Consider the following 27,542-nt stretch of genomic DNA (forward strand, 5'->3'; position numbering starts at 1 on the left):
CATGAACTCGCATGCAATTATTTAGCTGCATAAATAACGCACTATTTTTTATAATGAAAACGAATTTGCAATGAAGTTACTATCAGTATTGTCATGCATCCTGCACCCGCTGCCTACATATGCCCTGTATCTGATGTTTTTCCACGTCCTTGCAGTCAGCCATACTTGCTAAAGCATACGCCCATGAAATTCTATCTACCTAATTTGGCTTAGGCTACAGCGGGACAGTAAGCAAGGCCTGTATGCAACATCTAATAGTGATCACTGTGTGCAGACAAAGAGCTTAAATGTCCATTTTAAAAAATAATAATAAATTTGCAGCGTTAGGAAGTAGGCTAATCCCAATGCTGTTGTATGTTGTCAAGTGTGAAGGGAGGAGTCGCATGTTCGTTTTAGCAGCACAGGCTCAAAGCATTGTACCGTAGATAACATGCATGGTAGGGTTTGAGGGGAATCAGAACAACAGCTGACTGATTAAATCTCTAAATCAGAACCTACTGGATAATAACAGGGATCTCTGATTGAAGGAAAGCCGCCATGAGATGTTCCCTGCTGTCATTTCAAAGTAAGACCGATCGAGCACCTCCTGTGTCTGTCTAAAACAGAACTTTTGTCCACATTATGCTCATAAAAATGTAACATGTCTTTCCATTTTACAGGATGATTAGGAATGTGAAGAAACTGTTATTATATACAGGACAACTTAAGGTGCATTTACACTGCTAGACACTGGACATTAGCTGCTTACCAACAACCTCCTGAATCTGTTCAACGAGCACACAACACACATTTCCGATCCGAGTGAATAAAGAGAGCAGATTCTTTGACTCACGTTTGAAGACAGTCAGCTGGGTGAAAACATAGGACGGAGGAGAGATGTGACGTTAGCTAGCGGGCGTCAAGATGTGTTGTCTTCTATCTAAATCCGCGAGCACGAAAACTGTTATTAAGTCCACTCTCGTGATAAACACCCATTATAGCGGTATCCTCCGCCGAATGGAGCTTCGAGTGCACCAGTGCCTCCTTGATGAGGTTATTTTCCAGTTGCAAGGAAGGACGTCTATCTGCACACAAGCGAAAAGAAGAATTGATAGATAGCCTTGATTTACCGAAGAGATTACGTCAACTCCCTCAACGGCAGGCTGACCGGCAGCACGACGGGCCAATCAGCGAAGAGATATCGGTGACGAATGTGTCGCTGAACCAATGGAGAGCCTCGGGATAGGAAGTGGGTGGAGTCTCTCTTTTTTTTCGAACGTGACGCCACACTGCAGGATTTCTACCCACCGCTCCCCGCACCGCTGTCACCGCAACACACAGGGTCACCGCAAAGAGCGCCGTCTAGCGGAGAGAGGGCGTGTACCATATCAGGCCAAAGAAAACCCTACACAAAAAACCCTACACAATTCTTTGGCTTCCAGTATCTTTTAGAATAAATTTTAAGATTATTTATTGGTTTTTAAATCTCTTAATGGTCTTGGCCCCTCTTACTTATCAGATTTGCTTTTATCATATGAGCCAATGAGAGTCCTCAGGTCTTCAGGTAGTGGACTTTTAATTGTACCAAACGTGAAAACTAAGACCTACGGCAGGGGTGTCCAAAGTACGGCCCGGGGGCAAATCGCGGCACAGGATCCATTCATTTATGGCCCCAAGCTTCCATCTTAAAACATGTTAATTATAGCACAGAAATGAATCACATTCTGTATCATCTGATCATTTGCAGTTTCTTTCAAGTGCACAAACAAAACTAAAGTAAATCCAGAAACGTCTCAAAAAGCTTCATATGGACTACCTGTATAAAGCCAAAACACTGGGAATTCTGCAAAGCGGCAATAAAGAAGAAACACAAGAACTCTTAAAGTTTACAGGTTTTCAAATTAATGTTTTTATAATGATGTGAGAATGTAAATAAAAGTTCAGAAGACACAAAAGAGGACACAAGACAAGATCAAAATTATGAAATTGTACAGAAAAGGCTAAATTTGGTGAATAAAAATTGTTTAGAACTCAGGAAAATAATGATTTGGTTCTTAAAATGTTGTCTGCTGGTCATAAAAGTCTTAAACAACATGAAAAAGAAGTATGATGAAATCAGATGGTGATCCTGTCATAGAAAAAGTAATGAGACAATATTTTTCCCACATTGCCCGACCCTAATAAAAAACATTTTCCTCCAGAAGAAGATACAGTTTTCTAATGTTTATGTGGCTTGTGGAGAACTGAGGACTTCCTAGTTACTGATGTATTGAGAAAGATGTAAAATCATTGTTATTAGATAGAGATTTCATATGTAACTTTTATGATTCCTAAGTCACAGTAGGAACAACTGGCCCTGAGGTATTCTGACAACATCAAATGTGGCCTTTATGAAAAAAGATTGGACACCACTGACCTAAGGTGAGGCAGCTTTTTATTATCACGGCCCATGCCTGTGGAACACCCTGCCTGAGGATCTGAGGGCTGCCCAGAGCATAAATATTTTTAAAGGCAAACTCAAGACCTACCTTTTTAGTCTTGCTTTTAATTAAGTTTATTTGTCTTCTTAATAGTTCTATTTATTTATTTATTTATTATCTATTTCAAATTTAGTCACTTTTATTCTACTTTATTTATTCTATTTTAAGTTTTTATGTACAGCACTTTGTGTTACAATGTCATTTTATGAAAAGCACTTTATAAATAAAGTCTGATTGATTGATTGATTGATTGATTGATTGATTGATTGATTGATTGATTGATTGATTGATTGATTGATTGATTGATTGATTGATTGATTGATTTTATTAACTTCACAATGTCGAAATAACATAGGGCAGTGGTGGACAAAGTACACAGCTTCATTACTTAAGTCAAAGTATAGATACTCCAAGTCAAATATTACTCCAATACAAGTGAAAGTTGCTCTGTCAGATTATTACTTGAGTTAAAGTACTGGAGTACTTGCTTTTAAAAATACTTAGGTATTCAAAGTACTTCTTAAAATATCTCAAAACGTTGTATTTTTAAAATACATAAATGCAGTCAAGAATACATAGAAGTATATTCTGTTACATCATGTTTATTTAGAAACCATTACTTCAAATCTCTAAATGTAATGTGTTTTTATGCAGTTTTACAATAGAGATGACAGAGTTGACCAGAACACGGGGACAGGCACAAAATATATAGTTTTATTACTGAAATGTAATAAAACACAGAAAGTATATATCCTATGCAAATTATCATTTAACTGTTAATACTGAAAGCATAAAAAAAAGAAAATTAAACTCAATGATTTCATGTTAATTCAAGTTGAAAGTGTGAATCAGGAGCTGGAGACGAGAAATAAATGGGGGGGTTAGGTGTTATTTAGCTAGTATTTAAAATATAAATTGTGGGAAATACATATCAAGCATTATTATTAGAGAAAGGAGAACACTGTTAGTGATATTACTCAAAGTGGATTCAATAAAGATTTTTTGGGAGGAGACTAATGAAAGGTTTATCTGGGAGACGCAAAATGTACCTGCAATTCTGGAATGACCCTCACAGTTTCTTACTTGGGCCTACTCTCATCTCAAGTTGTAGTTGTTGAGGTAAACGTTATATGGAGAAAATGTGAAAAGCTTCAGGAGTATGATAAGTATATTTTTTTAACAGGATGCACTCTTTTAAAAAAAAGATTAGTTTAATAATATAGAACACAATAAGTGGTAAACAGAGTTTAAACAGTATTGTCACAGACCTTGCCAATACATTTAGATCGTTGCCAAGTTTAATCCATTAGTATATAACATTTACAGGAGAATGACTAAGCTTATGCTTTCGGGAAACCACGTTCCATAGATTTGTTTTTCCAGGAACTAATGAATCTTACATCTGGTCAATTACAATGGTGAGTGGGAGGGTGAAACTATTTATATATTATATAACTACTAATGAGAATCCTTGAGGTATCATTGTAACCTACACATCTTTTATATCATGTCAAATTATTATTATTTTTTTAAAATATGTTTGCCCTTTTTGCCTGTATTTCATAGGACAGCTGAAGAGAGACAGGAATTGTGGGGAGTAGACAGAGGGGAAGACATGCAGGAAATGGTCGACCAGTTGGGAATCGAGCCAGCGACCTGTGCGACGAGGACTGTAGCCTCTGTATGTGGGGCGCTTAGACCGCTAGGCCACCAGCGCCCCAGATATCATGTCAAATTAAAACTCTCTTGCTGGTTGACACCTATTTCATTTCATTTCTGGACATTTTAAACATTTTCTTTTCTTTTTTCACCAGGTCAGCTGGATTGCTGTTTGTTTACCCTCTCTACTAGAGGAATACCTTTCAGACCTTCTATAGTTTAGAAACTAACCCCCCTTAAAAACATTGGGCAAAAGAACAAAGCGCCCACAGAAGGCTTCAATCGGAGGAAAAAACTGACGGAGCGGGGGAAATAATGTGCATCATCATTTATTTCAGTTCAAAATCCTAGCTTCCAAAACAGGTTTGTGGGTAAAGGAAATCAGATCCTGTACAGTTAAGGTCAGCAAGGTCAGGTTAGGTACAGTGCTGTTTGAAAGTGACCATCTTGAGGTGAGATGTCAGTGGTTCTGAAGAGCAGACTTTTAATGGTGTGCTCCTACAATGGTGTTACTTGTGGTCATGCTACATTCTCTCATGATCCTTCCACTCCGCCTAAAGAGGGTGAATTTGTCCATGAGGCGCTTAGGAGAGACTGCACTTGAGGCCATGCACACACAAGAAGTAAATTCAGTCTATCAAAGTCAGCAGGGAAAATGTGACTTAAAAGGAACAACTGAACATACTGTGTTTTGGTAAACCACTGCTTATCTTTCTACTGTACTCAAAAGGAAGCTGACATTTAGGATTAGTTTACGTTAAGCTACATCCTTAATGGATATTCCCAAGTCTGAACTTTGTCTACAAGCACAAACTGCGCGTCCGTTAGCTCTTGGACACCAGCATACATTACGTGGACTCAAGTTCATAACTGTCACAGTCTTGATAGTGAAAACTCAGGGCTAACAAATTTATCCAAACCCACCCACACTCTCCCAAATGTATTGCCCCTACCTTCCCCCATAAGTCTTTAATCAACATACAGAGTATTACAAAACAAAATGAGAACCATTAAGGAAAATGATCAATGAAGTGACTGTATGCACCTCGCTGGTAAACCTGTTGTTGGTGGAAACTTGCAGCATTATAATGCATTAACTAACTCTTGTTAAATATATGTATATATTTTGTTATATATACACAAACTCATGAGAAAAACTTAAAAGTCTTAACTTTATTATATTTTGTTTTTAGAACCATGATAATGGTTTGAGACAAAAAGGGTAAATGCAAATAAAAATCATTTCAGGTCTCCTTTTTTTCCATTCAAAATCTTGTTGCTTGTCATTGGTTGTAGTGACACTAAATTCAGGCGGTTTGGACCGATCCCTTAATGATGGTTAACAGGGCAGACGATGGCTGACATGGCTCCTTAGATGAGCCGCCCGCCCTGTTTCTCTCTCATCCAGGCATGAATCCGCTCTTTCAATTCAGGGACTGTAAAATGAAAAAACAGTTTGTTAGGAGAGTCTGATATCTATTCATGTTGACATTTAAGTGTTATAAAATAATTCGTCTTCAATCTAATAACTCAAGCATTCTTTGCTGTTCTCAGCAGAAACTACTTTTAGTACTTTCTTTTGCCTAACTTGAACAGAGCATTTAAAAAAAACACCATGGTGGGGTTACCTGACTCCAGCATGCTCTCTGTTAGTGGCTGCCTGTTGAAGGGATCAGTGGGAGAGTTGAGGAGGTGGCGCAGAATAATGGATCGGTCCATTATGTTCCCAGAGGGCAGTATCACAGGGTCGGTCATCAGTGTGTCCATAAGAGGGTCTGTGACATCAAAGTGATAACAACGTTATAGTTTAAGAACCTAACACTCTTCAAGCCTTTGTGGTTATTGTTTTCAACAGAATATCCTGATTGCATCATAAATCAAGATAACACATAACAACTTTTGTTACTTTCAAAAAACATTTAAACACAGACTTGTTACTATGTCAGGCAAGTATTCATTGAGCTTGTGCGACCCCTGCTTCTGAAAATGTGTTGTATTTTATATGACAGCACCTATCAAAACACCAGTAAAGAATATCTCCAATAAATACTCGATGAGGCCTTTTGATTAAGTGTGCCCTATATTGAAATGTCATGAGGTTGTTACAGTAGGACTTGTGCGTTGCAAAAATAAAACCTGCCATGGGAGATTTTAACCACATAGAAAGCTGATACTCAAGCCTCCTGTATGGCACACTCCCATCAACTGTGGTGGGCCGGCTGGCATATCTGGAAATCAAAGGAGGTATGTGGGCCACGTTCTCTTACTAGATTATATTAAGTCTGTGGTTATAGGATAGCCTGGCTGTAAGCCGTCTATATGACCTCTATGAGCTGCAAAAATCCCCTTCCAATGTCTGGAATTTAACAGCAACAGAGCATGACGATCCTGTCTGTCTGCACCGAATGACCTGAGGTCACTTCAGATTTCAGAGCAAGCAATGCAGGGCCAAAAGTTCAGCAACTTTCTAGAAGTAAGTACAGTAACCACAAAAAGTTTGTAATTCTCAACTTTAAAACTTTAATTTGATGTTTATTGTGACTCTGAATTGTTACTTAAAAATTCAAGATTTGAAATAGGCTAATGTCTCAAACTTTGGGGACTTCACAGAAAAATAAGACAATGTAAATATGCATCTGAGACACACCTTCAATAAAATACTACAGACAAGGAGCAAGCAGAAAAGTGGGTTCTGAGTACGGAGATGGTGGAAAATAATTTTCTGCTTCTTGAACCAAGTTGGATAAAGAGTTTTTCCAGGTATGTTATTTAAACAAAGAGTGAACAAAACACACACACACACACCTTTGAACTCATCAGGTGCATCACTGTAGTCCATTTCCGACTGGGAGTTCTTGGCGACTATTTCCTCCACCTTCTCCAAGAGTAGCTTAAATTTCTCAATGGCAATAGATGACTTGATACCAGCCTTCCTCATCTTTGATATCACTTCTTCAAAGAGCTCGCGGCTGTATGACCGCTGCAGGAAGATAAAAAGAGAGAATATTTATTATCAGGGAGCTGCAAGAAAAGGAGGTCTTTGACTTCTAAGACAACTATGCTTACACACTTCAACTGCTGCTTCTTGCTTACAACCTGAGGAATAATTCCACGTGTTAAGTCAGTTACATAAGGAGAGAAAGTACAGTCGCTTTCATCACACAGACAGTGGATGCTTTAATGTTTAACTTTACACATTAAAATTAAATAAAGTACTGTGTTTAATCTCTCACTGCTCTGTGCTGGATTTATCTGAGGGTCTGTGGGTAATTACGATTCATGGCATGACCTCTTTAATACTTGTTGAACACAGTATTACATTCACCAAATACAACAGAGGATTCATGCTGATGGCTTAGAGGCAGTTTAACCAGAACTGCAATGATCTACCGCAAATGTAGCTTTTTCTCATGACTTTTATTCTTCATAAAAATCAGTCTCAGATGTGTTTTATCATTTTGGAGAAAACATGTTTTTACACATCTTTGTATTAAAATACTGGGATCTGTGATTCTTCTTGTGGGCATGCGCCAACCGTGCATGCAGCCTGTTACAGTCGCTCCTGTTCGTTCATTCTTCTTTCTGATTTTTCTTCTCTTACTTCATCATACTTTGTCAGATTTTTCTCTGGCAGTTTGTTGAAGTTGTGACCTCTTTTGAACTTCCGTTGGTGAGAGTTGTGGACTGTTTTTCACAATGAAATCACCATATTCCTGCAGAACTCTGGAGATTTAGCATGCATAGGAGGCAGAGGAGGCATACTGCTGCGAGGGAGGAGAGCTGGTATAAGAAGAGGGAGGTTTATGGAGAGGAGATAGAAGCCATGTCTCTCCTCTCTCATCATGGGCAACGAGAGATCTCTGGCTAATAAGATGGAGGGGCTAAAAAGACTAGCCAGAAGTCAGACAGAGTTTCAGGAATGTAGCATGTTGTGCTTCACGGAAACGTGGCAGGATATTCCTGACCACGACGTCTCCATTGACGACTTCCAGACTGTCCGATGGCCCGGGAGAGCACTGAGAGCGCCGTGGGCCTCCTCCAGCACAGGTAGATCACACAAGTCATACTGGTAGCGGTTTACATCCCCCCCCTCTGCCAACCCGACTACGGCGTCCAATGTTCTTAACGCTGCCATAGCCAGACTCCAGACAGACCACCAGAGTGCCCTCTTCCTGATCTCCGTGGACTTGAACCATGTATTTATTTTCTACATAGCGTATTATTGTATTTGTATAACTTATTTTGTATAGAGCAACTGAATTCCCCCCCTGGGATAGATAAAGTATTTCTGATTCTGATTAACTAACCTGGTCATCTGCTATTGCTTTAGCAAAGCGGGCACAGTCAAGCTGCAGGTAGATGTCGGTTAGCTGGTCTAGAAGCTTCTTAGGCTCAAAGCCGTACTTCTCCGGGTTCTCCACCTTCAGATCACGACACTTCGGCCCACAGAGCTGCTGAAGGTTGAAATTCAGCATTGCAGCTAAACGAGGTCCCAGCTCCTGCATTAAACAACAACAAACTGTTAAGACACGTTTAGTGGATTCAGGATGCACATTTTATTCAGATAATGATATCTTCAAGTTCATTTTGTGGTTGCATTTCAACCTAAAGAGCCTGTAATTTATAAAGTTGTGACAATTTTTCAAAACGACCCATGGGGGCAGCAATACTCACAGGCCTGAGGAAAGGCTTCTGGACCTGCTTTGTGAGGATGTGGAACATTTCAACAGTCTCTGTGGCCAGAGCCAGATAAGAGCGAGACACCCGCTCATCCTGAGTCAGCTGGGACTGGCGGCTCTGCTGCTGCTCCTGAAAAATGTCATGTGAACACAGACAATGCTATTCTAGTTTATTCTGCAACAGTCACCTTCTGCCAGGTTTCACAGCTCAGCACAAATCTGAGTGAGTTCAAATTGTTCCCCGACTTAAGCAAGAACCACTGTGTTACCAATTTGTTTTGCTGCTTCAACTTTTTCTTTCTTTTGGAGATTAAGAAATGTGAATCCTTGCTACAGTTGGGCAGTATCCAAATTTTGATGACATTAAAACTACTCCACATTTTCCTGGGTACACGGTATTACTGAGACTAATTAAAAATCACATTGTAGGGCTTCAGAGGAGCTACCCAAGTTACAATTTTATAGTCGGCATGCTGTCAACATAATATTGAAATACCAAGTTTATATCATTTTTTAAAATACTTAAATATAACTTTTGAAAGAGAGAGCAAGTTAGAGGGTGAAAGAGCTCAGGCAAATGAGCAAGAGCAAAAAAGTGCTATTATGCATAGAAGTGGAGGGAAAAGTAACAAGAACTTCAAGAGTGATGTTGTCTCATATAAACAGCTCCAACATGCACTCAGTGCACATTGTGTTTGCAGATCCATGGGTATGAATTTGAACATGGCTCTTTTATTTCTTGTCCTGGTTCCCTGGGGGCTTTATAACGTCCACCCAGCAGTCGGTGGGTGATTGATACTAAGATGGGCCCTTGGATTTGAAATGTTTCCATCTCTTACCATCACTATATGATGTAAATCTTGCACACAGCCTCGTCAGAGATTTGCTGGCTCTCTCATCATTCTGTACAAACTGAAATGCTGCCAAATGCAGAGGTCATCATTTATTTTTAGGGACCAAATCACTTGGTATGCAGCACTCAATTTTTTTTGTATTTCTCTCTTTCTGACTTGCAGCTGTCACATGACGATGACGTGTCCTTAAACTTAGCCTAATATCATCTCCTAAATCAACAGTTAAGAGCCACATTGTACAATCGGAGAGATAAACTGAAAACACAACTATACAGACAGAAGAGCTGGACCAACACTATTTTCTTGGGTTTGTATTATATGTATTGCGCAGCAGTCTTTTTGCGTAAGCAGGATACCTTATTATTACCCAAGTCTAATACTTGCTGCTTTTTTATTTTCTGTGTTTTATTGCTTAAGTGATGTGATTGTTAAATTTAATGTTTGATTTCAAGTAATAAAAAAACAAAAGCCTTTGATGCCGAGCACTGACCCTAGGCAGCTGTTCCCACTGCTCTTTGTTCTTCATCTCTTCTTGAACCTCATGGATACGCTTCAGGGACTCGAGGCTCTCGTCTAACAAGAAGGTGGTGTCATTTATCAGCATGTTGATGTAGCGCACAAACTGCTTGCCAGAGCTAGAGGGGAGTAAGCATAAAACAAGATAGAAGAGAATATCGGGTTAGAATGGGTCCATGTCAGACAGCCGCTGATTTCAACTGACATGTTTGTCCAAAGAAAACTCACTTGAACTCCTCCATAAAGGTGCCATGGTGGGCAAGGTTTTGCCAGAGACTCTTGAAAATGGTGCTGATGTGGTACCGTATGGTGAACTTATCATAGAACTCGCTGGTAGCACCAGTATGCTCAACATCTGACCAGAGAAAATAATTCAAAGTCAAAAAAGTAATCATCAAAAAAAGGTATGCATCAGCCACAAGATCTGATATTCTTTGTGCAAATGAAAACAGAACGTGTTATTGCATTCTCTACCACTACAGCTTTGAGTCACTGTTCACCCACCAGTGTAGAATTTCATGAGGGCAGGGACCAGCTGTTTGACGGACAACGGGTGGTTCTCCATCATTTCTGAGAATCTCTGAGTACGAGGCTGTACAGCAGGGTTGGTGACAAACAGCACCTCAACCAGCTTGGCAATAAGGTAGGGATTCCTGATGTAGTTCTGGCTGCAGATGAACACGACCAAGAAGGTGACAATGTCCTGCACGCACGGCTCATATAAAACCTGGGGAGAATACCTAGATGAAGAGAAAGGGAGAGAATGAGGTGAAAGAAGGGACAAAAGAGGCAGACCTAAAGCAGTTTGTTCATAATTCTTCGCTGTAGCTTCTGTAGATGTAGATAATAATTTAAGCACAAAATATGATCACATAATGTCTTTAACTATACACTTACTGCACAACAAAAAGCAGAAACTCAGCCACATCTTCGATGTAGAACTCGGGCAAAGCAGCAAAGCTTTTGGGAATTTCAGGGTTCAGTGGCAGGGTAATGCTGCAAATGATAGAAAACATGGAAATACATGTTGATTTATGATACACTTGGAAGTAAAACAGCTCATGGAAGATATAAAAGATTAGAAAAACAACTTATGTGGTGATACATTTGTTTTTACATAAACACAATAACAAAAAGGTTACATGGCCAGTCAGAGGCAGAGAGACTCACTTAGGGTAGTCAGGATCCACCATGCGGAGAATGAGCTGAATGACAGTGCTGTAAAACTGCAGACATCTGCGGAGCAGGTTTTCATCCAGAAGGCCCACGTCAGCACAAGCTTTGGCTCGCACCAGTTTCTGACAGGACAAAGTCACACATAGTTTAGATCACATCTCAACAAATATGTTCTGTCATAGGATCCTGCGTGTTTCAGCATTTCAGGAACAGCACTGTAAACTGGGAGGTGAGTTCAGGCAGGTCTATACCTTTAGGTCAGTGTTCAAGGTTGAATCATCAAGGGAAGAACATTGTGCATTAACAGGACGTTAAACTCACCTTTAGCTGGGTTTTGCATCGCTTGAGCATCTCTCTGTGTCTACTAGCGAGGGGAGAATCTTTCCACTGGCTTTCACTATTCTTCAGCTCCTCTACAGTCCTAGCACATGAAAAACACCAATAAAAACATACTTAAGAGCGAGCATGCTTTGAGGAGCTATGGGTTTGTTTATATTCGTGTTTGTGTGTACCTGTTTAGTTCGCGGATGGCTCGTAACCTGCGTATGTAGCGCCTGCAGCCAGGCAGGATAGACAGGTGGTGGGTGTGCAGTGTCAAGAAGAAGCACTCAGTAGGGAACTTAGGCTCTGAGAACTTGGTGGGATCTTCATCTATGCATGTGAACAAACAAAATGTATTTGTATGTGTTTGTGACAGCAACACCAGATATCATAATCAGACTGTACGCTTTTCTGCCCAAACAAACATTTAGAAGAGTCACTTTGGGTTATAAGCAAGTACTCATGATTACAAAGCCATGCATTTCTGTTAATGTCAGCTTACGGAGTTCAGTGATCCAGCTCTTGAGCTCCTCCATGGTGGCTTTCAGACGCGTCTCCTCTGAGCTGACGACAAGGCGACACCGTGGATGGAAAATATAGTAAGGGTCCACTGTCTCCAGCTTGATCTTCATGCTCAGCTGTTGCAGCACCCATAAGAAGTTGAGCATGAAGCCGTCTGTAGACACCAACTTATCATCCGTCTGGGAGAAAAAGAGGGCAGATGGAGACGAGTTGAAAATCAATGTTAGAAAAGGCAACAAGTACAGTACATTGAGTACCTTATGACACAATGGGATAATATTATTTTGCTGTTTTTTATATAATTTGAGCCACTGAGCAACATTGAAATTAATTTCAATAAGAAGGACACATTAAATACTTCTGCAACTTACCTGCATCTGAGCTTTCTTCACATTGTAGTTGACTAAAGCTGCCATGTAGTTGAGAGCCCACTCACGGGTTTCTCCATTTAGTAGGACGTTATGAAGAATTTTGAACAAGTCACCCTAAACAAGAGAAACAGTTTTTAACACATCGTTTCATGTTAGAAGGACAGCTCTTGAATTCTTTCATTATAAAGTCAGGACTCACCCTTGCTGACTCCAGGTAGTGCTGCAGTGACTGGCTGACGACTCGAGTGTTCTCCATGGTGATGGCTGGGCCAGAGAAATACTTGTCTCCTACTTTAGTCTAAAAGAAAACAGTTCAGAAAGCTTACTAATCACTGTCTGAAAATTGAAAAGTAAATTTGCGGTAGCTCTGCTCTGCTCTCCAGGCACCTTTTCAGCCTTTAGCTGGACACTTGAATGCAGAGTACTTTGCGGACTGCATCTAATGCTACTAATTAATACTATTAATTTAACTGCTTTGAAAACTCACATCATCCTCAGCAAACACAGAGAGGCTGAAGAAGGCTCCTAGGTAGGACAATCTCTGGACCTCTCTTCCACAGCCAGGGCTTAGAGGTTTGGGGCACCAGAGAGGCAGCGATGTTGCCTGCACAGAGGGATACAAATTAAGAAGTTAACAGCTTGAAAAGCAACTTCACTATAGCTGTTGTCTTTTAACTGTATACTCACCAAATTACACACTGGGTGGGTCTTCCCGAACTTGATCTCACAAAGCTCAGCTAATGCCTGAACAAACAAAACAGAAAACAATTGAATTTAAGCTCCTACTTTGCCCCAAACTAACATGTTGTTCTGCAGGTAAAAAGCATTACATAGTATGCCTACTGTAGTGTTGTAGTCAAGACCACATTAACCGAGACCAAGACATGTCCTAGACCAGATTACACCAAGACCAAGACAAGACCAAGACATTTAGGGGTCGAGACCGAGTCAAGACCAAGACCAATGCAGGGCGAGACCAAGACAAGACTAAGACCATATATATCAATGAAGAATCATCATTAGAGTTAACAAAATAAAAGACTTCTGTTTATTTTATTCAAGTTTGCTTTAAATACAATTGAAAGCCACAAACAAGGTTTGATTTTGCCTTTGTTGCCTTTCTTTTGACGCGCTGTGAGAAAAATACAGAGTCCTCCCAGTCCGAGACGGAGGCAAGACTGAGTAAAAATGCTTGATTCCGAGACGAGACCGAGACCTTAATAAGCGTTCTCGAGACCATGACCTGTCTAGAGTACTACAACACTAGACTACTGAACTTTAGCCACTGCAAGATGTGGCTTGTTTGATTATTAAAAGAGTATTTACTTAACAGTGTCACCAGCCAAATATCTTGTAATGCAAAATGACACACTCCCATGACACAGTCATTGAAAAGTAACTACCTGAATACAGCAAACCACAAAACAGATATTAGTACTTCACTGTTGTGTATGCTGGCACAAATGTTATGTAACAGTTAGTGCTTGACCCAGAATCTCTAGATAAGGCTGTCAACATAACAAGGCAGCTCATCACTGTATCTATTTTAGAGTGGAAGCAACACAATAATGTTAGCACGTCTGATAACTTGTGCTACATGTGCTGTACATCTGGAGCTGTCTATGCACCATGTTGACAGGTTGTCTGAGAGGCTGCAGTGACAGGACCTCGTTAGGCCCTGCAGCACTGCATATCCTTTTATTGTGACTGTACTAAGTCTCATCTCCTTCCTGTTTCTACAGTATAGGACAGGCCATTTCCTTACCATGAGGGGGAATTTAAAGTTGTCACTGTCAAAGGAACATTCTTTCACTGCTAGAGCCAGTCCGTGGAGGATGGGAATGAAGATCTGTAAAAAGAAAAATGCATCAAAACCATGCCAGCTTTATTGACTGCATTTCCAGCGAACAGCAAAACCTTGTGTTGAGAATATCCAGATTTCTTATGATTTATTGCAAGATCCTAATTTGAAGATATACAGAGGAATCAACGCATTTAAATAAAGTGAAACACTGAAATACTACCACATTAATCCCTTCTTATTTGAAGAGACTGATTACAGTTTTAGTACAACTACTAATTAAGGCCTTGTCAGCCAATGAGTGAATATGAGAGTGTTTTGGGTGTCCATCTGTTCATGTAAACGTATAAAGAAAGCCAGTTGTGTTTCCCACCTGTCTGAACACCTCTTCCTCCTGGTGAGTAATGCGCACCAGCTCCTGAATAAAGCCATAAGGAAGGTTCCGACACAGCATATAAGGTACCAGCAAAGACTGCTCGAGAGGACTCCTACATGTGCAACACAGAGAAACACTGTGCTGAAAATATATAAATAATGCCCCTACAATCGAGGTGAAAGAGTAGTTGCTATGGAGACTCCGACTCAAAAGGAGAGGAAACAGAATGTAACACAAATATAAAAAGACATGAAACAAAATAACCCTCAATTTGTCACAGTATGAGCCTGGTTTTCATACCGTGGCTGGGTCAGGGTGCCTTGCAGGACCAGGGCAACATTGGAAATACACTGAGAGCGAATGTTGCTGAGAAGCTGGCTGACATTTGGTTGGCTACACATCTGAAAGAGAGACAGAAGGGATGCAGGGAAGGGAGAAAACGGTTATAGGTGTGATAATATGTAAGCTGTAATTTTCACAGAAACTCTCTCCAGACTCAGTTAAATTCAGTGTTCTCTGAAGAGAAAATCTTTACTCATTTCCAGACCATCTGGCCTGCAGCTCATCTGTTAGTACACACTGTTCCTCTGTCCTCTGGACATTTTGTAATCAATTTAGACATGGTGGTTATGCTGAAAAGATCTTGAGTTGTTACTAAAAAAGGATCTTTGTAACATCAAGGCTTCAACCTTTACCTTGGGGGCTTTCCTCTCCTCCATGCCAACACTGTCAAAACGCTCTATGAGGTAGTTCAGCATCTCTGTCTCTTTGCAAGTTTCAATGGTGAAGCGGTCACTGGCTGCGTCACAGGACATTGACCCACCACATGCACCAAGACTGCAAACAAGAAAGTAGAACACAAAAACAAGGACAGAGAGTGGGTCATTAAAAAAACAGAGAAAAACACTAAGTGAGATATGTGTCTTTTAGCATCAAATAAGTCACGACTGTTCAGTTAACAAACACAAACCCACTCTTAAGGACCCTGAAAGAAACAAACTGTAAGGAATTAGTGATTACATTTCAGTATTACAGTATAAAAAGCAAAATATATTTACAGATTATTCAAGACCCATTTGGCAAGCTTTTGTAGCTTATATTAGACTCAGCTTGGCACAATGAATTGACTCATTTGTTTAAATTGCTGTTAGTGTTTAGCCGTAAACACAAAACCTGTGTGAGCTGCTCCAAGCACACAAAGTCCTCCCGCCAAGTTAAGAGGTTATTTTTCTAATGAACACAGGCAATGCAGGAAAATCACCAAGTAGAGGCAGGTGATATGGTAAGAATATCATATCAAGATTCTTTATTGGAGAATCCCAATCTCAATTTTGTCAACATTCTTTTTCATGTTTATTTTCAAGACTATTTTGAAGTTACTGACCAGTACAACCTAACTTATTTCCCTATTCAAAATTCTCCTCACAAGACAAAAGAATAGATAATTTAAGCCAAAGTACACTTTTGAACAGATGAAATATGTGTGCAATTTTGCCAATGTGACTTCAGTTTCAGAGTCTTTGCTTAATTTAAAAATGCAATTACTTCACTTTGTTTCTGAGGCAGCACTCAGTATGTAACTGTTCATTTTAATAATAAATGTCTGCTACATCCTGCATGAATTTCACTTTCTACTAAGATTTAAATCAACATCATTCACAAGGTATTCTAATGATATTAACAAAAAAGGTAGAAGGTTATGTGACTGACAGAAAAGAGATTACAGAAAGCATCAACTAAACACGCCTAAACTCAAACTTCTACATAACCATACAATATTGTACCCATGCAGGCGGAGTCTGCCGTAGTAGTTTAATCACTTATTTCAAGGAGCACCATTTTATTCTGCATGATTCATGTCTGGTAGAAGTGAGCTTTTAAACACAATCTTAAAATCATGCAAACTGGATTTTTTTCAAATGATAAACAAGCAAGAGTTCAAAAGCACATCTATGTGTGATTATTCTACAAAACAGAGTTAAACTGTCTTTGCATTTACCATCTTTACAGCACACAGCGTGTGTGTGTAATGTGACACAGACAGAGTCTGCTATCTAGCTAAGGAGCGGATGCACTGCAAATTACAAAACACTGGGAACTCAGAGGAACACTTTGAAAATGTAGTGTTGTCATACTCCGCTCACGTATCTTAATGCTGTGGATTCACCTGATGTGGCAGACAGGCCGTTTGTTTAGCCCGTGGTCTGCAACTAGGGTTGCAAAATTCCGGGAATTTTCAAAGTTGGAACCTTTCCATGGGAATTAACAGGAATTTATGGGTATAAACGGGAATAAACCCGGAATTTACTGAATTGAAGGTTGGCTCTTAATAGGGAACTTAAAGATAGTTTAGCATAATCCTGACTAAAACAACCAGAAATCATGTAAGTACAGTTGAATATCTATGCTATTCCTAATTCACATGCACACTGCTTACTGCAGGGCTAGTGAGACCACGCCCCCTACATGTACTGTGCATTCCTCAATCACATGCAGATGATTTCTATTTTGGATGGATGTCTGAACAAATATTTATGCTTGGATATGATACCTTTCCATGCAATTACCCTCAATTCCCAGTCAATTTCCACAAATTCCAATTAATTCCTATAAATTCCCATCATTCCCATGAAAAGTTTCCAATTTGGAATATCTCCAAAATTCCCCCGCTTAACTTCCCATGGAAATTTACCGGACACTTTCCAGAAATGTTCCACCCCTTTGCAACCCTATCTTCAACGCTCGATCAGTGCTTTATTAACATGTATCTGTATTTAAGCATAGAGTGCAACAGAATACCATGATACTACTGTGCAGATACTATGATCTCTCAGAGTTTGTTGATCAGGCACACCTTCTGATCCTTCACAATCTAATGTCCTCTGCACACCCCTAAACTCTAGACTGGGTTACAATTGTTCTTAAAGCTAAAAGTCCACAAAACGGCTAACAATGTTAAATACAATAAATATAAAGATAAGGAAGGTAATTGTCTTAAGAAATACAGGAATCTCATGGTTGAGGGTTACCCTGACCGACATTAACAATGGAGGTGAATTTCTTCTATGGAGTGCTTACAACGCCAAAGAAATTTAATTTAAATGTTTATATACATTTTATACGACAAGTTGTAAAAATGGGGACTTCATGTCTAAACCTCTGATGACCAAAACCGTAAAAGCACTCTAAAAGGTTGTTGAGCCTGCTTGGGTTTATTTTTCCCTACTCTATCCTGGTGTGTTTGTGTGCAGTTAGTGCTAAGCCTTCTGGGCCCACTGGAACATGCAGTGGACTCATAACTGAGCAAGCACACACAAATGCACACACCGTGCAGCGGTGTACCTGGACCCAAACTGAACCCGTGCAAAATCCTCTTCCTCCTCAGATTCTTCATCACTGCTGCCCTGAGACACGTCAGAGAGGGCAAAGAACAGGAGCGACAAGGGGCTAACATGATGAGGAGCAGACAAAAGGAGAGTGAGGGAAAGATCGGAAGAAAAGGATATTGTGCAAACACGAGGAGAAAGAAGGTGGGTGGAAAAAGAAGATAAATAAGGAACTGTAAAAGTCACAAAAAATCGACATGAGCGAGGGAAGCACTAAGGAAAGGATGCTTGAGGGTTGCATGCTTGCTTGAAGACTACTACTTGTGTAGTTTTTAAAATATTCATTAATGCCATTGTATCTGCAGCTTTCACTATCAGAATATTTTGTGTCACAATTTGTCATACAACTAGTCTCAAACAAGCCAATGCAGAGGAATAAGCCAAATACTATTTGTTGAAACGTTCTTCTTGCAAAGTAGGGCCCCATAAAACATGTTAGGCTAGATCTAGTATCTATTATACCAAAAGGTTAGATGCTTGAAAATTATTAAGTTAGAAACAAGCATCATTAATACTGTGAATGGGCAAACAAGAGCGCCTGCTAATTGTCTTGACACGACATAAACTAGAAATATCCGTTCCATGACATATGATCTACTTTAAAATAAATGGTATTTAAAATGTTTGAAAACATTCACTTATTTTTAAATGATCTCCACTTTAACATTCAATCGTAAAGTTGTAATAGGAATGCTGATATGTCAGGCCGTTCACAAACCTTAGAGCAACTAGTCAAGCCAACTAGAATATTGTGTGGGTGAGTCCAACTGCACAAAACTTTGTATAAACCATACAAAAGAAAACTGTATTAAGATTAAAGACTTAGCATACACACACCCTCCAAACTGGTGATTCACGAAAGTTAAGGTTTTAGTATTGTTGCTTGCATGAGCACCGCACACTGACATGCGAATAGCACAGAAGATACCTAGATGGTGGAATCCTGGAAGCAAAGGCAGCCTGTCGGGCATGTGATCTGGGAGAAGGGGGGACTGCAGGAGTGGTGGTGGTGGAGGTGGAGGTTGAGGGAGGGTTGCGAGCCCTAGGTGAGCTCAAGGTCAGGGACTGAGGGCTTGCTGGTGGCACAGGGACTGGGGTGTTGGGAGGAACAGAGAGCCCTGCGGAACCAGGAGAGGGTCCGAAGAAACTAAAGCCTCTGAGACCAGGGCTGGAAGGGGAAGGGGCCCCCAAGGGAGAGGTGACGGAGTAAGGCCGATAGCGCTGAGAGATGGGCATGGGGGCTGAAGGGGGGTTGAGAGTGTGTCTGGGAGTAGCAGTGGCAGGTGGGCTAGGAGGGACAATAAACTGTGGGGTAGAGGGGGTAGACGGGGTAGAGGGAGTAGAAGGTACAGAGGGTGTGGTAGGGGTGGGGAGAGATGGGGCGGACCTCTTGGATGCATCCAATGCCATAGGACGAGGAATACTACACCCATAAAGACTGTGGACAACATTGAAACAATGATTGGCAAAACTCATCCTGCAACAATGTCTTAAGAAGAAGAAATTATCAGAGCAAAATCACACATGGCAGATTCCACTCATGACACCAACATAAAGTGAATAGCACACTTTTCAGGTGGGGTGAAGATGGACTATTCAGGCCTGCAATTTGTCTGTCCCGAGTTACACTGCTGCAGCTCATCAAACTGAGCCATGGTACTTGCCTGGACAGAGAGCTGGCTCCAAAAGATCCTGCACTGGGGCCCATGGGGCTGCCACCTTGGCTGGAGGGCTGCACCAGCGTGAGACGGTGGTCTGGGGATTTGGCTGCTGCAATTGGCTGAGAGGTGGCGGTTAAGCTGGCAAAGGGGTTGTGTACACGTGACTGTGTGGACATCATTAAGACTTCCATAAGGATCTGACCGATCAGGTCTTTGAAGTCGGAGTATACTGAAAATGGACAAAGATCAAGTTATAAAAAGCAGATCATGTGTAAGTTAAGGCCTAAGGTTTTAGAGCGTCACATAGTCCATTAGGGGTGACGAATAAAGACATTACTCAGTGACATACCATCTTTAGGGCTCTGTAGAAACTCTGCAGCCAGTGAAGGGAGAAAGATGACATCTCTGTCCTGCTCCTTCCACGATACGCGGAGGATCTTACAAATGAGCTGCAGTGCCTGTTCTTCTGAGACATCTGAGTTTGCAGAGGTTTCCTGAATTGCAGAAAAAAAGGGTCTACAATGATGATTTGTTTACAATCTACTACCATTTATAGATTAAATGATATATGGACAAACTATACTATCGGTCTCAAAACATGCATCATTATGTTATGGTATGGATGTATAAGAAAGACAAAAGACATTCTGTGTTGAGTGGTGTTCATTGCTATTTACCTTATCAGTCAAGTTCCTCTTCTCCCTGCGATCGCTGTCCTCCACCTCCATGTTCTCGATCCCTGAGTCAACATCCACCTGGGACATGCTGGAAAAGGCATAACAAAGCTTAGAAAGTCTCTTCAAACCTTGATCTGAATGATGTCCTGCATTTGTCTCAAAAAAATTTCAACAAACACCATCACTAGATACATCAAGGGCAATATATCTGGCGTGACACAGTCATTTCAATGAAGTTTGCCGACACACTTTCAAAAGGATCAATGTCCAAGTTTCAATGTATATTTAAAATTGAAACCTCCAAAAAGGTGTCACTAGTGGAAAACAGTTCCACAGCCATTTTTCAACAGGTTGGAGACAACCAATTGTTTCAAGTTCACATCATACAAGCCTTTGATCCTTCAAACATACAGTTTATAATAGTCTGGGATGGGAACTATGCCATAGGAAAAAGTCTTACCTCTTTTCACAGGAGGCAGTGTCAATGTCCATGCTCTGTGATCGGGACAAGCTCTGGGACTGAGTCTCGAGGCTGTTGGAAGGGGAGCTTGAGAGGGAGCTCACACCCTCGCTGCTCTGACTACCATACGCCACCCCTGCAAATGTAAAACACAACAACTGAGCACTGTACATACATGAAAATACATTTGTAGTATGACGTGTGTGTGTGTCATATCATTTTGATTTGAGTCAAATAATACGGTTAGTTTCTAAATGGTTCTGGAATTGTTGTTTCTCAAGCTAGGTTGCATGTTGTTTGTGAGTTTGTTTGCTTTTGACTATTTTCTTTAAGTGTGCGTATTCTTCTGAATTTGTTCCCCCAAAACAAATCAATCATGTTTGATTTATGTTTTTGGCTGGCAGTCAGTCCAGCCTTGGGTTTTAGTGAGTCATTTACTTCCCTGATATTACTGTATATCTAAAAATGTCATGCCTCAAATGTAGAACATGGAAAATAAATGTAAACATAAATCAAGTCTTTAAGTGAGTTGACATTATGAGTCTCAGGGTATGAAGAAGAAGGTGACAGGGACTTTCCTTAGACTCCATTCTTAGTTTCATTTTCAACTAGTATTGCTTGTAACTTTAGACTTTGCTCGGAAAGATCATTGTACTTAACATTTATTAGGTAATAAACAGACTTTCATGCTCATCACAGTTATTAAGACTACATCTGAGCACATTAATAATACCGTTTTTAATTCCATCTTAATTTTATTCACAATTTAAATCTTCATCAAAGTGGAAGAACAGAAGAATTATAAACATTTACATAGTAGTGAAAGGTGTATATATTATTTTTCGCTTTGCAGACAGGTACAGGAGAAAATAGGGACAACTATTCTCTTGATGGTCTGTGCCACATTCACATATGTGCCATGTCTGAGCCACGCTGCTCTTGCAGGTTGATGGCTAATTCAACCAGTTAACTTGGGAACTGGAATTAAAAGCAAAAAAGTCCCACACACAAATGCTGCTAGACCGGCAGGTGGCCCAGTTAGTTATCAATCCATTGTTTTTGATATACTGCAAAATCCCCAACCTGTTATCTCATGACGACATATAGACCAGGAAGTTAAGGACTTACTGGATCACAGGGAAAGATGGTGCTTTAAGGTTAATAAAGTTTATTTACACCTTCAATAAAAAGGCAAAAATTGCCCTTGTGCTCCACTGAGTTTTTCCACAACCTCTTGTCACTACATGTCCTCTCCTTAGACGCACCGGATTGCAAAGCCAAATCAACTCATATCAAGCTGAAGCACAGTGGATCACCTGAGCAATATATAGACCAGGTCAAGACCATTCTCTTATACGTGCTCTATATACACTAATCCACCGATACGCAAGCATTTGGCCATTCGTTTGGAGGAAAAACTTCTATTTTAACCAGGCAGCAGCTTTGTTCAGAATCTGACTTTCCTACGGTACAACATAATCAGTCTTTTAAATACATTTTATTTCAGAACAGCTGTTTACAGAAAAACACATGATAAAGCCACACAAGGTTAGTAATTGTTCAGATAGATCAACATGGTGTGCCATGACTTTATAAGCCCAGACAACTGCAAACTACTTCTATAAAAAGGTAGGCAGAAAGCTGATTAACAACCATGATCTTACTGTAAATGCAGGAGTCTCCATCAACATGTATTCTATATTTGCACAATAATCATATCTTCTAAAAAATGTAGGTCAAATAAACGGAACACTTACCACTTGCTACCACTTTGGCCCCTAAAAAGCAGCCCCACATTTCAACAACACTGCATAGTGTATGTGGATGCCTTTAAAAAATGTCTGAAAACTGTTCCTGTATCCATACATAGCTCACTATAGCTTTCACATTGACTCAAAGCAACAATTTCAACTCTGTACCCGAGCCCACGTGTGGAGTCAAATGGGGATACAGATGATTACAACAGTTTGCTTTTGTTTGTCTTGATGTCGTTCAGGGTCTTTGATATAATGTATATAAAGGCCCCATTCAGCGTGGCGCTCAACGCAAACAAAAAAGGTTGTTTATCGTCCAAGCTTTAAAGGCATTGTATTGCAGTCCTGTTCTAAGAATGATACGGAAATAAACCTCAGATCACAAAAGAGGTTGAAAACAATATCTCTACAGTAATCACTGGAAAAAAAAAACAGACTGGATCCTGACCTCTTGTTGACATTCAACCTAAATCACAAGATTTATCCTAAAGGCATTATTTGCTGTAAGTTAAGATACATGTCTAAATACATTATGAAACTTAAGTTGTCATTTTGTTCTTACCAGAAGTGCCCATAGGAGATGTGGCAGGGGTACCACTGTTGACATTTAATCCCAATGATTGAGAGGCAGCTGGTGGCAGGGGCTGGGGTGTGGCACCTGAGGGTCCAGGGAGGGGTCCAGGGGGAGTTTCTCTCTGTGGGGATGTCAGGGGTGTGCTAAGAGGGGTGCTGGGCTGTGATGTTTGTCCCCCTGCCAGTCGTGCCAATCGCCTTCTGCGAATCTTGGATGAACAGATCAGAAAATTTACATTTTCACAAGGTGTCATGGATCTGTTGGATCACTTTAAAGCCCAACAGAGTACATGCCTGGTTTATTACAATACTGATTGTGTGGTTTTTTTGCAATTCAATGGAAGCAATAGATCTCTTCGCTCTGTTCCTGAACAAGATAAGAAATGTGTCTTTAACCCTCCTGTTATGTTGCGGGTTAAATTGACCCATTTTAAAGCTCCAACATCTGAAAAAATGAAACTTCTTCTGCTTGGCTTAATAAGCATAAATAACATATAAATGAAAATTCCTTGGCCAAGGACACTTTGCAATTTGACTGCAGGAGCTGGAATCGAAGAGAGACAAGCTGTCAGCCCTTAGAACATTGAGGGACAAGTGGGTAGAGCAACTTCCACTACCATATAACCCAGGCCGTAATGTCACAGTGGATAAAAGGCTAGAGGCATTCAGAGGTTCCTTCCATTGTAGGCAATATATACATTCCAAACCAGCTAAATAAAGCATAAAAACCTGGGCAGCATGTGACAGAAGAGGTGTCTCATTTTAATTTATCAACATAACTTCATAAAACAAGGAAAATCTAAATTTAAAATACAATAAACAAAAATATATGTCATGTAAAACTATTGTATTTATAATTAGGTCTTTTGAAGGTACATAGAAAAAAGTTTTAACGTGAATTTTCAGGAAAAATGATTGAGTTGTCCTCATTGAACCATGATCTGTGAGAATTAAAGAACAACATTGCACTAAATATTGATTTACATGGTTATTAATGGAGTTAATAGTGAGATTAAAAACATTTTGTTTTTTATATTTTTGTTTATTGGGATTTTTTTGGTGTTCTGAAATTTTAGATGATTACATATGCCCTGGATCAAATTGACCCAGGAACATTATTGCTGTCCCTAAGAAACGAACATAACAGGATGGTTAAGCTCAATGCCATTTACTGTTTTTGATGAACACCAGACAAAAAGAAACATCATTTAACAGTGATTCATTTAAAGATTTTGTTTTTAGTTACATGGTGTTAAAATAAAAGATTGACTGTTGAACAGATACAATAAAACACACATTGTGAACCACGTCAGATGAGAGCACTAATCCAGCAGCTGAACACCTGAGCTGCAGTAAATCAACGACGTATTCGGTTGTGATTTGATCGAGTGGCCGATTACAGGAAGAACGTGAAATATATATTTGCAGTCTCATTGCTGTGGATTAAAATAAACAGCCTAATGGCCACACAGCCGGCCCACAGTTGGTTGCACAATGGTGGCCCGGTGTGTTTTTTATGCTGAGTCGTCTCGCAAGCTAATTTTTGTCTGTTAGCAAAACAACATTAGCAAGTGTCAAACATCTCCCCGCAGGAAAGAAACACCAAATCAACCAAGTGGACCAACAGTAACGCTACCATCAAGGTGTCACAATATAAGGCGGTGGAAAAATCAACCAACCTGATGAAAACAATTAAATGAATTGGTGTGAATCAGTGTTTGAACTATGTTAACCCAGGGCCAGCTTGTGCACAGCCTCTAGCTTTACGTTAGCTAGTTAGCATTACGCTGAGGCACAAAAAAGGGAACAAACGACCCACATAAACACTCCATTTACTCAGTCTTTAAAGGGACTCGGTACAGTTTACATATCAAGCGTTGAAACGAGGAACACGTACGCATGGATGCCGGTGTTACGCTTCATTTAATCGAGGATGTTTTTTTTTTTAATTCAGACTCAGTTAGCCTCAGAGGTTGCCTCAGCAGCAAGTCGGCTAACTTAGCAAGTCTGAGGACCGTTTCTTACGACATACAAAGGAAAAGCATTCACTTAAAGATGTTCTTATAACTTGTTTCGCCAGCAAAATAAAAGAAAAACTGCATTATTCTCAGAAGTTAGCCGTTTTTCATTGTCACCTTACCTCATCTGCGCTCAACTCCTCCATCGCTGCTAAGTTAGCTAGCTATTTCACTTTCAACAGCTTTAGTGTGTGCCAGCCAGAGCCAGCTAGCTAGCCTGTATTAGAACTAAATATGCTGCATAGTCTAACTCGTCCAACAAATGTGTGTCAGTCTTGATTGTCTTCTAGGTAAAAACTAGGACACGGGTACGCGGAGGTTGGAAAGACACAGTCCCTCCAAGAAGTCTCTCGTTTGCTATTTTTCTATCAAGAATGAAACAAAAAGAAAAGTAGCTAGCTATTATACGTCAAAATACAACAGCGGCCATTTTGGTTCTACACACTGTCACGTGACTACGAGGGCTACTGGGGGAGGTGTGAGGCTTTACTGTTAGACGATCATGATTTAAGTATCTTTTTTTAGCACTAATTATGTTTTAGTCAATTTAACTGCGTGCAGTGCTGATATATTGTGGCATTTGGTTAGTCAAAAAGTAAGGAAAAAAAAAACAATAGACTCGTACTCATGTTTCCCTTCCTCAGTCACTTGGTAAATTCAGTGTACGTACATTAATGGTGTCCAAACATTTTTTCCAGGAGGGCCACATTTGTTGTTGTCAGAATACCTCAGGGCCAGTGGCTCTCCTACCGAGACTTAGTAATCATAAAAGGTATATATGAAATCTCTATTAAATAACAATTATTTTATTTTTTTCTCAATAAATCAGTAACTAGGTAGGCCTCAGTTCTCCACAAGCCATGTAAACATTAGCAAACTGTATCTTCTTCTGGAGGAAAATGTTTTTTATTAGGGTTGGGCAATGTGGGAAAAATATTGTATCATTATCTTTCTATGGCAGGGTCACGATCTGATTTCACCACTCTTCTTTTTCAAGTTGTTTTTAAGACTTGTCTGACCAGCAGACAATATTTTAAGAAATAAATCATTATTTCCCTGCATCCTGAACAATTTTTATGCACCAAATTTTGCCTTTTCTGCACAATCTCATAATTTTGATCTTGTCTTGTGTCCTCTTTTGTGTCTTCTGAACTTTTAGTGTTCATCAAAAACATTTTCACAACATAATAAAAACATAAATTTGAAGACGTGTCAACTTTAGGGGTTCTTGTTTTTCTTCTTTATTGCCATCTTGCAGTATTCCCAGTGTTTTGGTTTTATACAAGTAGTCCATATGAAGCTTTTTGAGACATTTCTGGGTCGACTTTATTTTTGTTTGTGCACTGGAAAGAAACTGCAAATGTACAGATTCAGAATGGGATTAAATTCTGTGCTTTAAATAACACATTTTAAGATGGAAGCTTGGGGCCACAAATAAATAGACCTTGGGCCGCGATTGGCCCCCAAGCCGTACTTTGGACACGCCTGGTGTACATCAACAAGCCAAGGGGCCAGACAGGGTCGCTTCAAAACATCTGATGAGACCTTTTAGTTCAGGGGCGTCAAACTCATTTCAGTTCAGGGGCCACATACAGCCCAAGTTGACCTGACCGGGCCGGACCAGTAAAATCAAAACATAATAACCTATGAAAAACGACTACTCTAAATGTTTCCCTTTGTTTTAGTGCAAAAAAGTACAAGTACAAGAAACTATCTTTCTACAAAAACAGCTGTTGTGTTTTTCTCCATGATGAGTCTCATAGTGGGCCGAATAATTTACTCTTTAAGCCCTGAAACCTGCTGCGAACACCCCAACCACACAGGTAGTGGTGGACAAAGTACACAGCTTCATTATTTAAGTCAAAGTATAGATACTCCTGGTCAAATATTACTCCAATACAAGTGGAAGTTGTTCTGTCAAATTATTACTTGAGTTAAGCACAGACAACTTAGTTTGAAATGTTCATCTGGAATGAAACAAATGTTACGTAGCTCAACACGCTTTCTCAGGTTGGACTGTGAATGTTTGTTTGGGCAGAGTGGGACACAGGGAGAACTTTTCAAACGATACGTATCATTCTTCATTTCAAAAACCTCTAACACGGGCTGAAGATATGGCCATGGGTGCTCATGTGGAGAATTATAGACATCATTACCACCTCTAAATGAACTGCCTGATCTGAGTGAACTTGCTCTGTGTTTACTCCACTTTCAATCGTGGAGACTAGTGATGTGTCATGATCAAAAGCTGTGGCTCTGAGAGCCGATGCTTTATAGTG

General features: G+C 40.0%; 3 protein-coding genes across 4 annotated transcripts in view; all 3 read right to left on the minus strand.

Moving 5' to 3' along the window:
- kif1b (kinesin family member 1B) overlaps positions 1-1,150 on the minus strand; it is a 62,505-nt gene extending 61,355 nt beyond the window's left edge. The window contains exon 1 of one of the 2 annotated variants that reach the window (XM_034695289.1): positions 833-1,150. The gene's annotated coding sequence lies outside the window, so the exon portion shown is untranslated. The remainder of the gene's footprint in view (positions 1-832) is intronic. The other variant, XM_034695290.1, reaches the window with a different exon arrangement.
- Positions 1,151-4,431: 3,281 nt separating this feature from the next.
- On the minus strand, positions 4,432-25,931 carry ube4b (ubiquitination factor E4B, UFD2 homolog (S. cerevisiae)). The gene is made up of 27 exons (XM_034695291.1): positions 25,386-25,931; positions 23,235-23,454; positions 20,919-21,054; positions 20,459-20,546; positions 20,131-20,275; positions 19,785-20,010; positions 15,430-15,571; positions 15,035-15,135; positions 14,732-14,846; positions 14,323-14,406; positions 13,245-13,301; positions 13,045-13,161; positions 12,757-12,855; positions 12,558-12,671; positions 12,167-12,365; positions 11,856-11,994; positions 11,665-11,764; positions 11,338-11,465; positions 11,065-11,163; positions 10,672-10,907; positions 10,396-10,522; positions 10,142-10,286; positions 8,793-8,927; positions 8,426-8,617; positions 6,924-7,098; positions 5,747-5,893; positions 4,432-5,554 (listed from the first exon to the last, which is right to left on the minus strand). Exons 1-27 carry the CDS (start codon positions 25,407-25,409, stop codon positions 5,490-5,492), a joined length of 3,555 nt encoding a protein of 1,184 aa, XP_034551182.1. The 5' UTR covers positions 25,410-25,931; the 3' UTR covers positions 4,432-5,489.
- Positions 18,895-19,725, minus strand: LOC117821193 (proline-rich receptor-like protein kinase PERK2). Its single transcript, XM_034695294.1, has one exon. It carries the CDS (start codon positions 19,594-19,596, stop codon positions 18,991-18,993), a length of 606 nt encoding a protein of 201 aa, XP_034551185.1. The 5' UTR covers positions 19,597-19,725; the 3' UTR covers positions 18,895-18,990.
- Positions 25,932-27,542: the final 1,611 nt, after the last annotated feature.

The sequence above is a fragment of the Notolabrus celidotus genome, chromosome 11 (genome assembly GCF_009762535.1).
Source record: "Notolabrus celidotus isolate fNotCel1 chromosome 11, fNotCel1.pri, whole genome shotgun sequence".
NCBI classification, from domain to species: Eukaryota; Metazoa; Chordata; class Actinopteri; order Labriformes; family Labridae; genus Notolabrus; species Notolabrus celidotus.